Source organism: Chiloscyllium plagiosum, unplaced genomic scaffold (genome assembly GCF_037043375.1).
Source record: "Chiloscyllium plagiosum isolate Xiang-an unplaced genomic scaffold, Cpla_swu_hap1 HiC_scaffold_3, whole genome shotgun sequence".
Classification (NCBI taxonomy): domain Eukaryota; kingdom Metazoa; phylum Chordata; class Chondrichthyes; order Orectolobiformes; family Hemiscylliidae; genus Chiloscyllium; species Chiloscyllium plagiosum.
The window spans coordinates 87,166,568-87,179,882 of NW_028270141.1; the positions used below are offsets into that span (position 1 = coordinate 87,166,568).

The window sequence follows — 13,315 nt, forward strand, 5'->3', positions numbered from 1 at the left end:
GTGTAAATGGACATGACCAAGCCCCTGTGCCATTAGTTGGGCCTTGCATGCATTGTTCAATTTACCATAGATCCATTTAAGGCACTGCCCAGAATTTTCTGTCCCTTATCAGTTACTATATTGTACTGCTGTATTGTTGAGTTTTCGGCTTTTGATTAAGTCACTAAAATCTTTATCTCGAATTCACATTAAAATATGCTTTGAGATCCCCCTGTCCTCCTTCAATCAATGGCTTAGCTGACATTTATCCATCAACAAATCTAGATTAGTTTTTTGGTATTGGTGGAATCTTACTGTGTGCAAATTGCCTGTTATATTTGTCAATACACAAATTTAATACCTTCAACATGAAAAGTGCTGCACCAAAATGTTTTAAATTGATAAATCCATTATGAACAATTCATTCCCACTCAAAGGTATTACTACTCATGTATGTGAATAAACTAAAGTAATATGTTGGAACACAAATGAAGAATGAAAGCTTAAATGATTTAACATATTTTTTAGACAGTTGAATTGAATAGTTTGGAGATATTTTAAAGTGCTACTGGCTGGGCATGATGTGGGAAAAAAAAGAATATGGGGTCATGCTGACAGTTAAGAAGAAAAGGAAGTTTTAAAAAATGGATAAAAATGAATTGATTCAAACCCCGAGAAACAACATAAACAAATTTAAAAAAAACGAATAGAAAATTTTCCTACAAATTATGATTCTCATTCACTTAACTAAATAAAACATTTTAACAAGTGTAGGGGTAGTTGTAACCATCGTATTTCAAAGCCTCTGTAATTAGAAACCATGAAATTATTTAAAATTTGTTTGAAAGATGACTCACACCATGGAATAACAAGCTTTAAAGTTGCTCATTATATTTTTGGCCATATGCTCATAAAGTTTCTTCACCTGCTAACACACTGCCAGTTTGCAAATTGGATATTAAAGTAGAATTGTGAACAGTAACCCATCTATTAATAATAAGCAGCATGACGTTAATTTAATGACTGGAATTTTTTTCAATGACTCATCTGTTTTTCTTCCTTTTTGTGTTTCAGAGTGTTTTGATGTGGATCATAAACCCTTGCGAAAGGCATTTGAAGAGGCTCTCTCCATGGCAGAGCATTTTACAAAGAAATATGATAATCTAATGAAAGAATTTCAGCAGAGAATGGAAAATGGCACCAAGGAGTTAGAGAAACTGAACAAACAGTTTGGATGGGTGTCTAAGCTGGCAAATTATACACGGAGCCCTGATGGATCTTTTCATGTTAAGGCTGTGAGTTTAAAGAACACCTGCAAATCTTGGAGGCCACTCAGTTTTCAACACTCAGAAAAACAAATTGTATAACAAAACAGCAGCATGTTTTAAACAAAATGATAGTTTTACTGATACCCAAATACAGGAACAAAATGTGGACTGAAGAGCCATATGTGATACAGCCCAGAGTCCAGACATCTTGCTTTGCTTTGTTAATAACTTTCCCTCAATGATACAGTTTGAAGTTATTGACATGCAGCTTACATTGAAGTTATTTACATGCAGTAGAAGCTGAACAACATCCAGTTTGATTAATAAATGGCAACTAAGAATCAGGAGAAAGTGAGGACTGCAGATGCTGGAGATCAGAGTCGCGAGTGTGGTGCTGGAAAAGCACAGCAGTTCAGGCAGCATCCGAGGAGCAGTAGAATTTACGTTTTGGGCATAAGCCCTTGATCAGGGCTTATGCCTGAAACATCAATTCTCTTGCTCTTCGAATACTGCATGACGTGTGCCTTTCCAGCACCACACTCTCGCAACTAGCAATCATGCCACATAAGTGAAAAGAGTGATTATCTCCAACAAGAGGAAGTCTACCCACCACCTCATGATATTCAACACCATTATAAGGCAGTTGAAATTTCCAGTTGGCAATTACTTTCTCTGGAATCCCCTCAGAGGGTCCCCCTCTCTTGCATTTGAGACACTGATTCTGACTGATTCCAACTGATTTGGCTTAATCGTTACCTTGGAAAAAGTAGAGAAATTCAAACTTACTGTGATTTCTGGGGAATAATTAAACTGAATGCTCCTCCACATCTCACACTGACCATTGACCTTCTCATTCCCAATAGACCAATTGGACTTGACAATCACCACCTCCTCTTCCCCAACAAACCCCACCCCCACCAACTACTCTGGTCCCAAATATCCCACCTTTTATTTACCTGCTGTCAGACCTTCTTACTTTCCTCACTCATTCACTAGAAATTCTTAAATCATATTGGATGTTAAAAGAGATGAGAAAAGCCAATTAAGTAATTGAAAGTTCTGAGCCAAAACATTCTTCTCCTCTGTTTCCTTGCAATGGCCTGCACATTCACTTGTAAACTTTTACAGTAGCCTAGCAAACCATCCCAAACAGCTGTCAAACAGTGAACTCACTTTGTCAAATACACTCTGATTTATCCATTCCTCCATTCTACTGTTATAGTCCTTGGCTTTTTTTTTGTTTTTAAGACTGTAGTCATCATCAATCACTTAATGGTGTTATATAACAGAATTAGAATTTAATTTTGATAACTTATTTGGACCAAATGTATCAGATTTCTAGTACCATTTTAATAAGAAAGTTTCCTTTGGCTCTGAACATCTTGACTCTAATTTGCAGGTTATGTCCATATGTTCTGTACTCTCCCAGCAGAAAAAATAGTTTCTGTCTATCTCGCTTTCAAATCCATTGATCATCCCAAGTGCTTCAATATGCTTTAAGGGAACAATGGCTTAGGTGATGCAACCTATCAACCTAAGTTTGTGCTTCCTAAAGCCTGTGATGCAGAAGTCAAATGGTCTGATAGATGTCATCTTAACTTAGCATCTTTGCTATTTAGTACTTTCCTTTATTCAAGGCTCTCTGTACCATACCAGCTAGGGTATTTGTTCATTGATTGGGGTAGGGGGGCATTTATCTTAACACAATCCCCTTTGCACGTCAGTTTTATGCCTGCACTGAGCAAGCATTACAACTGCCAGCCTCTTCAGAAATACAACTCCTGTTTGTTAACATGGTTGCATGTTGGGAATTTATTTGCATGTTATTTAAAATAGTGCAGTGGGAATAACCAAATACAGGTAGCTCTCCTGTTACACCGTAGTTGCATTCTAGTGAAACCTCACTTAATACAAAAGCACTTAATAAATGGGGCCTATGGGAAAAGTGGGGTTAGGGGACAGACCAGCAAAAAAAACATTTTCAATTGCTCAAAAATCACCCAAAAGCTTAATGCAAAGTATAGCACAGCCTGCGTAAAGGTTGAAATCGTAGTTACTAATCAAAAAAAGTAAATTTAACACAGAGCAGCTTTCTTAATTTTTTTAAATGTACTATCAGCAGCTAAAATTGGTGCTATCATAACACATACGCAGAACTGTGCTGAGACTGCGGCGCATGTGCAGAACGGCACAGAAACCGACACCATCGCTATATATGCATAGACACCAGTGTATGCTCAGAATGGTAAGAACATCGGCACATGTGCAAAGTGGTGCGGAGCTTTCTGTGTGCACCGGCGCACGCGCAGAACAATCCACGCAAACCATTCCCCCGCTGGAATCACGCTATTGCCAGTGGACGTAAGCATTGTCCAAAATACCGTTCCCTAAATTCTTCAACGATGTTATATCATGCTGCCAAAATGCACATTATTCCAGAACCACCTGTACTGTTTCATTTTCCTTTTTTTTTGCAAATGCATGTGAATGCAAATAATTAGCCTCTGAGTATGTCATCTACGTTTAAAATTGACATAATGGTTAAAACTGTAGCAGTAACATGACTAAAACTGTGTTGCTTTGGTTTACCAGTATGACAATGTAATAGAAACTTGCATTTGTACATGGGAAATAATCTTCCTCCAGTCCAGCTGAAACAGTCCTCTCCACATCAGCTATTTTGCTATGTCTATTTTACTCATTCTTTCTGTCTTTCTTTTTTCATTCACTGTCTTTGGAACCTTTTAATTAGGTATGGACCAAAACTCTGTGTTGGTTACTGTCCTGGAGTTGAACTGTAGCTGGAAAGTAGGAAACTGGTGACAGCTGTTTCTTGGCCCCCTGCCAAAACCTGCCTTTTGGAGAAACAGTCACTCGCTGTAATGTTGATATTGGGGGGTGGAGGAGTTGATGCCTCTTTAATTGGCCTGGAGACTGGCTGGTTAGTGGGCTGTCAAAGTTTCAATTAGAAACTTTCCAACTTTTAAAACAAGCAGGAATCTGTAATAAAGGGTGACACTCTCATCTTTGAATCCTGCAGCAGGCTAACACACTATCGCCTGATGAAGGAGCATCGCTCCGAAAGCTAGTGTGCTTCCAATTAAACCTGTTGGACTATAACCTGGTGTTGTGTGATTTTTAACTTTGTACACCCCAGTCCAACACCGGCATCTCCAAATCATGACACTTTCATAGGGTAGTTATAACTACTCATGCACCCAGGCAGAGAGGATGTTTGGCCAACTGCCTGGAGCACTGGACCTCAAAGGAGACCACCTTATGGCACTTAAGTTGGCACATGCCACCTGTAGGATCTTAGAGGTGCCTCATCCACTCTGCAAAATGGCACCAAGGCTGTAACTGTTTTGGTACAGCCATTTTAATTCCCTTGTCCTTTAAAGTTGAGGAAATGCACTGTCTGATATTGCACCAGTAGTCAACACATGGCAACAAGCAGAAATCAATGGATGGATGAAATAAGACAGAAAAAGTTCCTGAATTGAACTTATCCCTTTCTGTTTGCACCAACACAGTGGAACTGACTTGTCTCATTCTCCCTCTTCTTTCAGATAATGTCAAGGTCCCCGAATGAGAGTCCATCCAAAGATCCCAGCACCACAGTTACTGTCCAGATCTTTGATTCGCCTCCATTGACTTTCATGGTTCCAGGACAGCAGAACTGGGACGATCCGGAGTTTGCCGAAATGCTGGCTCAGCAAGCGTTAAAGCATTACAATGAGAACAAAATATTACAAGGTCTGCCAGACCATAAACTAGAGACCATGTGAGTAGCACTGCTACTTAGAAGTGGCACGTTAATCTTGTATATTTAAGAAAAAATGTATTTTATTGAAGTGTGATTTAAAACCAAAGAGCCATAATACTGGCCAGTATTGGCAGCTGGGTGGCGTGGGCAAGCATACCTGAACAGAGGTCTGGGTTGGGACCACCTAATTCAGGGCTTGCAGTGTGCACACTCACTGGCTGCCCAACAGAACCTGTCCCTCTACTTCCCCCCAACCCGCCCCCCCCCACTCCCGCAATAAAGGACCTCTTCCTGCCCTAAAACCTCAGGCCTTCATCTTCCCATTACCTTCACTGAGTCGCTTCCTGCAGTCGGTGTTATTGTAAGTGACTTTTGTTTGGTTTGGCAGGAGAATTCCCACTGTTCACTTTTTGTTTAGATGTTTCAGTGTTTTGGCAACAAAGCAGATTTTCAAGGAACGTGTCAGCTTTCAGATGGCTCCCCTGCCCCCACCCCTTAAAATCCAGCCCTCTGTATTTGCCAGTGACAGAATATGACATCTTTTCATACTTGATGGATTTGGTATGACAGCTATGCCACACTAAGAACAGAGTAGAATGATCAATCTTGTTTCCTCAGTCATAAACCTCATATGGGTCACCTGGTAGAGGCAAATTATTTTATCGCTGTTGGCTAGCAAGAAACGCTGTCTCTCCTTTTGTTCACCAAGGAACTATTGGAGCAGTATGGAAGCTGAATGAACTATAGACTGTCTTCTACTAAATTGTTTAGCCTAATTGCCTTAGCCTAAGCCATCATGGATACCCGGTGAGATTTACTGACCCAGAAATTGAACTCTGAATGTTTTCCAATTTCAGTCGACAATTGTAGATAACTTGGAACTCACTGCTAAATATTGTCATTTCATCAGCTTTGTTTGAGATCACTTTAATCTCCCAACTGCTCTACAAATTTGGGGTAACCAGCATACACAATGTTTTTGTATAAATCTTTTCCATGCTGGCTATCCAAAGTCCTCCAAACTCCATTTTAAATGGAACTTGAGCACAGCATCCTGACTGATACTTAAACCATGACGTTTGAAACAAATGGAAGCTAGTCTGCTCCAAAAAAGCACAAACTTTATTTCATTTGGATTTTTTTGCTGGTTATAAGCTTCCTTCTGCCTTTTTCACTGTAGTGCTCATTGTCAATTAGTATTCCTCCCTCTTTAATAATAGGAGTGAATAACTTACTATAATGTTTAAAGGGTCTTTTGAGGGCTTTACAAAAGAGAATAGAGTTCACATTAGTAAGTGACTTTTGTGGGAAGTGAATGAATTTCATTTATTCATTCTGCTGGTCACCTAAAGCTGAAACTGTGATGCCCAATCCCACATGTCCAATCAGGATCACTTCACTAACTCTAAACCCTGTTTTTTTTGTAAACCTACCTTCATCTGTATGTTGGATGTGCAGGTTTTGGTCGTTCACGTGCTGAGCGATTTACCTTCATCATTATGGCAATGAGATCCAACTGGCCAAATTCATTAGGCATCACAATGATCCTTCCAGGCATGCAACAAGCCTTGCTCCCACTAGGGGATTTGGCTAAAGATTGAGGTTTTTACTTTCTACTGGCCTCAATCCTTTCATAATTACATGCTTCTCTTTTGTAATAGTAAATTGGTTATACAGCATGCATGGCTAATCTACAAATATGTCTATGCAACTGAAACAAAATTCATAATTGATGCATTATATTCTCTCCAAAATCAAGGACATTTTCTCAGATATGAATTACCACAGGCATTCTGAGGTGTGATTTGTAGAAGCCCTACCTCAATGAATGGTTAATATTCAGTAGTGTTCAGTGCCAAGGAGAATACTTAAGACTCTTGTATACAGCGGTTTTCATTTGCTCATGTCTCTTCAAACATCTGAGCACAAATCTGCACAAGGAGGTTGGGTAAACTGGCTTTTTAAAAAAATCTAGCATGTTCTGTGTTCAAATGTGATTATTCTCTCATATTTGGTAGAATATTTAACGTTAGACTTGGCAACTTATACATTTTAAGTATTGGAGCAAAGGTAAAAAATGCAGATTCTGGAAATATTTATTTTTTAAAATATTCAATATTAAATCTTTAAACATTTGTCAATCTTTTCCTTTTTACAGAGAAGCATGAAGGGAGCAAGATCTCGCTTTATCTGCTTTAAAGACTACTTCCATAAACCTTTATTGCTATAGCAAATAGGTTTACAGCACAAAGCTACTGAAAATCTCTGCACTAATGTGTTGCTGACATACTGCACTTTGCTTAAAATCCTTCAACATGAACTACTAAATAAATGCTATTGTATGCAAAAGAAATATCGACTACATTGACTTTTAAATGTAACACCATCACAGGATTTGGTAATTAACCCAGGTGCTGTTTGCTTCATGTACATTCATCACATTTCCATCTGTAAAGAAATGCATCACCTGAGAGGGAATTAGTTTAGCTCCATTAGCTGGATTGTTGGTTCACAGACTAGTGTGGGTTCAATTCCAGTCACCAGTTTGAGGTTACCATGAAGGACTCCTTCTCAACCTCTCCCCTTGCCTGAGATTCGGTGACCCTCTGGTTAAATCACCACCAGTTGCTTCTCTGTAATGAGTGAGCAGCCCCTATGGTCTGGTAGGACTGTGGTGAGTTGAGTGTGGTGCTGGAAAGGCACATCAGCAGGAAGGACCTATGCCCAAAATGTTGATTTTCCTGCTGTGCTTTTCCAGCACCACACTCTGGACTCTGATCTGCAGTCCCCATTTTCCCCTAAGACTATGGTGACACAACACACAGCATCACTGAGATTTGGCAATTTCCTCTTAAACGTTCTGCCGAGGTAACTGCAAGGAGCAGAGGGGAAGAATCGGCATGAGAGAAGCAATACCAAGATTTTCGTGACTGCTTGGTGGAGTAAACATTTTTCTTCTCCTTGACATAATGGGGTAGTGAAGTGAATTTGGAAAAGTTGTGTTAAGTAAAGCAGCTGAGGGAAAGGAGTCTTCAAAGACCTGGGGAAGAGATGGATATTGCTGATGCTCTATGCTTAGTTTTCATACCAGCCTCAACAAGTTTTGCCACTGTAAAAATCTTAAGATGTAACGTGAATATAAAATCTTCTCAACAAAATTTCTATCTGTTGTATAGACCATATGAATAGAACTAGATGAGGGCAATTTCATTCATAGAGCCAGTGACAGAGGTGAGATCTTGGTGAAGATCTGCTAAGGATTTAGATGGTTTAACACAATCACATAGGGTGCAACTGGTGATTTTTTTGAAGAGGAGTTCTTAAGATTCTTGAGGAGATATACACTACCACAGGAAAGGAACCCACTTTATAATACCAGCCAGCATGAGGATCAGGAAGAGGAGTTCGGTCATGGTCATTCAGTGAGAATAGAGTCAAATTTGTGGTGGCTGAGTCTCTGACACTTTTTCATGAGTAATGAGAACAGGATTAATGGTGGACTGACCCAATATTTGACTTTAGCCATATCACTGTAGAACAGATCAGGTGCTTTACTGGGAGTGCACATAATCATACAGCACGGAAACGGACCATTTGGCCCAACCAGTCTATGCCAAACAGCACTACCCAAGACCCTACTATTAATTGTATAAACCGTACCATGTTTTGTTTTGTTTTCAAATCTTAAACAGATTAACCTATTGTGGGACAAGATTTTTTTCTAGTATGATTACACATTAAAAGTAAAGTTTGAGTTTTTTGAACATCACTGTCTTTGTTTAAAAACACGGGTAATATTGGACCACAAATTCAAATTATTTAGTACCACATTGATTTATAGATCAGAGCCTGTATTTGAATACTGGAACAATTGGATGAACAAATAAAAGAACTGGGAAATCGTCAGGATATACCAGGAGTTTGGAAGATGAAGTCACTGCTTCGAACAGACTGATTTCACTTCCTCTTTGGTCCCTTTGACTAAAATTCTTTGGCTTCTTACAGCACACCTTTCCAAAAACCTAAATAACTAATCTGAAATGTCACTTTAATGCAAGGGAGCCATGTCAGGCCTGGCAATGCATGGGTTCCTTAGAAGTTACACAATTTACAAAGCTTGTGGTTGCCTTGAGCAGTTCAGCTAAATTGTTGAAGTGAAGGCCAACTTTAGTCAAGAACATACAGGACAAAATTGCTCAGAGGAAGTATTGGCTGGCAAGTCTTAGACTTTGACCAGTTATGTCCCACTAGTTAAAAGGATAGGAATCAGATACTGCAGAGTTGATAAGGTGTGGCACTGGAAAAGGCACAGCAGGTCAGGCAGCATCTGAGGAAGAAAAGAGTCAGGAAGGACCCTTCAGGCATCTGCAGTCTCCATTGTCTTCCATCAGGTATAGTAGACCCTTCAATTCCCAATCAGCATCACTGGATATACAGTAAATGACTTCAAAACTAGATTCATTCTGACTTTGGTTGAGGCAAATGATTTCTTTGGTATTTGTAAGCCTGACACCATCAGTCATGGACAAGTTGTTGGAGGGAATCCTGAGGAACAGGATTTAGATGTGTTATAAAGCAAAGGTCAAGACCCCACTGATAAAATCAAAACACCCAGAGAAGATCACCTTGCATTGTATTCTATTAAAGAAATGTGCCAATCTGTTACAAAGGACTGGTTAAATGAAATGAAATCCTCTCTCTCACTCGACAATTAACAAATAATTTATTTATTCAACTCTAATATTAAACAATCTGGCAAAATTACTATCAAACTGGACAACTTTCCCCCAAGTGCCAGTAATTCCCTAACTGGACTAAATTCTATTGGAATGAATGTCCTATTTGTATAAAACCAATTAATAAGAAAATAAATTAAAACTTTATCTCTCTCCAAGTTCACAGTTTATGTCTTCTCCATTTTATCACTAATTGTCCTTCTGTTGATTTCATGTCACAAATGACTTCTGATTATTCCTGCATGAGGGTTTTGAGCTGAAAATACTGTGGTACCTTTGATCAATAGATGGCATTTTTTCCTTAGAGATTTCTTATGAGAACAAGATATTTCTTTTGCTGGCAGTTGGCTCTGTCAATTTTCAAAAATCCTGGTTTTATCTACCCCATGACACTAAATTCTTACAATTTGATTGAATTAAAAATTTGACACTAAGAAGCCAATTGATCCTTAGTTTCCAAGTGTCTTTGTAAAGTGACTGGCTGGGTTTAAACAGTTGTCTGGGTAAAAATACTGCTTGGCTGTTTGATACCAACTGTTTCAATTCAGATACTGTCTGTGCAATTTTAGCTGTTCAAATATCCATTCTTAAATCTTTAAGCACAGGAAAGTACACCATCTCTTAAAAGGGACATTGGAATGCTTTCCCCCATTTTTCATTTTTACACAAAAACTTTGACATTGATTAGGGATAGTCAACATGGGAAATAGCATCTTTGAGTTTTTTTTGAATGATGAGGATTGATGAGAGCAGAATGGTCAATGTGATGCATATGGACTTCAGAGAAGGCATCTAACAAGCTTATGGTGGACTGGTTAGCAAGATTAGATTTCTAGATTTAGATCACCTGGAATACAGTAGAACTAACCATCTGGATACAGAACTGTCTAAAAAGGTAGAAGACAGAGGGTTGCTTCCAGACTGGAGGCCTGTAACCAGTGGAGTGCTACATGGATTGATACTGGCTCTACTGCTTTGTCATTTATACAAGTGATTTGGATACAAATGTAACAGGTATGGTTAGAAAGTTGGTAGATGACACCAAAATTAGGTGTAGTGGACAGTGAAGGTTACCTCAGAACAACAGGCTCTTGATCGAATAAGCCAATGGGCCAAGGAGTGGCAGATGAAGTTTAATTTAGAGAATTGTGAGGTGCTGCATTTTGCAAAGGCAAATCAGGACAGGACTTATACACTTAGGAAGGTCCTGGAGAGCGTATTGCTGAACAAAGACCATGGAGTACAGGTTCAAAGTTTCTTGAAAGCAAAATCACAGGTAGACAGGATTGTGAAAACATCATTTGGTACACTTGCCTTTATTGGCAAAGTATGTCGTCATATTGCTGCAGCTAGGCCACTTTTGGAATACCTGTACAGGTCTCTGTGCAATAAGGATATTGCAAAACTTGAAAGGGTTCAGAAAAGATTAAAGATGGTGCCAGGTTTCAAGCTTTTGGGAAGAGGCTGAACAGGTTGGGGCTGCTTTCCCTTGAATACCAGAGGCTGAGGGGCAATATTTAGGTTTCTCATCATGAGGGGCATGGATAGTGTGAATAGCCAGGGTCTTTCTCCCAACCCCCAGTTTAGGAGAGTTCAAAACTAGAGAGCATGGGTTTAAGGAGAGGGAAGATTTAAATAAAGAGGGACATGGGGAGCAACTTTTCCCCTCCACTTCCCTGCTCCTCTTTCCACCCCCTTACACAGTGGGTGAGATGTGCAGGGAATGAGCTTCCAGAGGCTGGTACAACTACAACACAAAAGGCAGCTGGGAAGATAAGGATGAGGAAGTGGTTAGAGGAATATAGACTAAGTGCTGACAAATTGGACTAGATTAATTTAGGAGATCTGTTCAGCATGGACAAGTTAGACCAAGAGGGTCTGTTCCTGTGCTGTATAGCTCAGAGTCTGAACTACTAGACTATTACTATTTCTCCCCCAGCCTGTTCCAGGATATTATTGAACACCTCTTGAACAGATGCAATGCAAACCCAGATCTGTTTTGAGATAGGCACACTACCACAGCATCACAGGAGAGACACCCCCATCAGATAAAACAAGCTGCAGTAACATGTTTGTTGATAAAATCCTGGGGGTTACATATTTAAGTCAACCAAATCAATCTGTTCAGTGATATTACAGCACACCTCTGCAGCAAGTAAGACTTGAACCCATTCCTCCTAACTCAGGCAGTGAATGTCACTTGACACCATGGGGAAGTAATTTTTATTCCTAAATGAATTTGAACAAATGGCCTACCAAGAAACAGACTCAGTGGGCAGAAGGATGGAGGGTGGGAGCCAGCTAACAAGGTCCTAGGGAGCATTGTTGAACAGAGACCTTGAGTGGTTCATAGCTCCTTGAAAGTGGAGTCACAGGTAGATAGGATAGTGAAGGCAGCTTTTGGTATGCTTTCCTTTATTGGAAGAGTATTGAATACAGGAGTTGGGAGGTCATGTTGCAGCTGTACAGGGCATTGGCTAGGCCACTGTTGGAATATTGCATGCAATTCTGGTCGTCTCCTTATCAGAAAGATGTTGTGAAACTTGAAAGGGTTCAGAAAAGATTGAGGTTGCTTGGGTTGGAGGATTTGAGCTACAGGGAGGGGCTGAATGGCTGGGGCTGTTTTCCCTGGAGCATCAGAGGCTGAGGGGTGACCTTAGAGGTTCACAGAAGTATAAGGGGCATGTATAGGGTAAATAGTCTTTTCCCTGGGATTAGGAAGTCCTGAACTAGAGGGCATAGGTTTAGGGTGAGGGAAAAAATGAAGAAACCTAAGGGGGAACTTTTTCCAGAGGGTGGAATATGTATGGAATGAGCTCCCAGAGGAAGGGGAGGTGGCTGGTACAATTGCAACATTTAAAAATGCATTTGGATGGGTATATGAATAGGAAGAGTTGGGAGGGATATGGGCCAAGTGCTGGCAAGTGGAACTAGATTGGTCCAACCTGTCCATCCCAACTCAATGGGTCTGATTCCATGCTGCACATCTGACAACATTCAGCCGCCTGCATGGCAACCATGACTTACCACTAATGGCCAAAATAGGCCTTCTACTCAAAAGTCTTGGTCTTTAGCAGCAGTGCCAGAACTCAGTCCTGGGACCTGGGTTCAATTCCAGCCTTAAGGTGACTGGAGTTTGTATGGGTTTCCTCCCATAGTCCAAAGATGGGATAAGTTAGGTGGATTGGCCATACTAAATTGCCCCTTACTGTCCAGGAATGTGTAGGTTGGGTGAATTAGCCATGGGAAATGCAGAGATTTGGGAGGGGGTGGGATGTTCAGAGAGTTGGTGTGGACTTGTTGGGCTGAGTGGCCTGCTTCCACTGTAGGGATTCTAATGGGAAAAAAGCACATCAACCATTCTGACAATTGTGTAAAATTGTGGGGTCAGGGGACATGGGTACAAAATGGACAGTACGATCAGAGGTGACCTGGTCAAAATCATGCAAATCTCAGTGGTGAACTACATGTTATTTGTTCCAGTCCCAATTCTGTTCAGTGCACAGATGCTGCAAAAAAATGATTCACAAGTGAAAGAATTAAATGTAAGATCCTGCACTGAAAGA

The 13,315-nt window shown here is 40.1% G+C and overlaps 1 protein-coding gene across 3 annotated transcripts in view; it reads left to right on the forward strand.

Annotated features, from left to right (window-relative positions):
* The window catches only part of clu (clusterin), a 35,286-nt gene extending 27,920 nt beyond the window's left edge, over positions 1-7,366 (forward strand). For all 3 annotated transcript variants that reach the window (XM_043685127.2, XM_043685136.2, XM_043685133.2), the window contains exons 7-9: positions 1,054-1,274; positions 4,817-5,031; positions 7,172-7,366. In XM_043685127.2, the coding sequence (XP_043541062.1) occupies positions 1,054-1,274; positions 4,817-5,031; positions 7,172-7,181 (446 nt within the window). In that variant the 3' untranslated portion in view covers positions 7,182-7,366. The remainder of the gene's footprint in view (positions 1-1,053; positions 1,275-4,816; positions 5,032-7,171) is intronic.
* Positions 7,367-13,315: the final 5,949 nt, after the last annotated feature.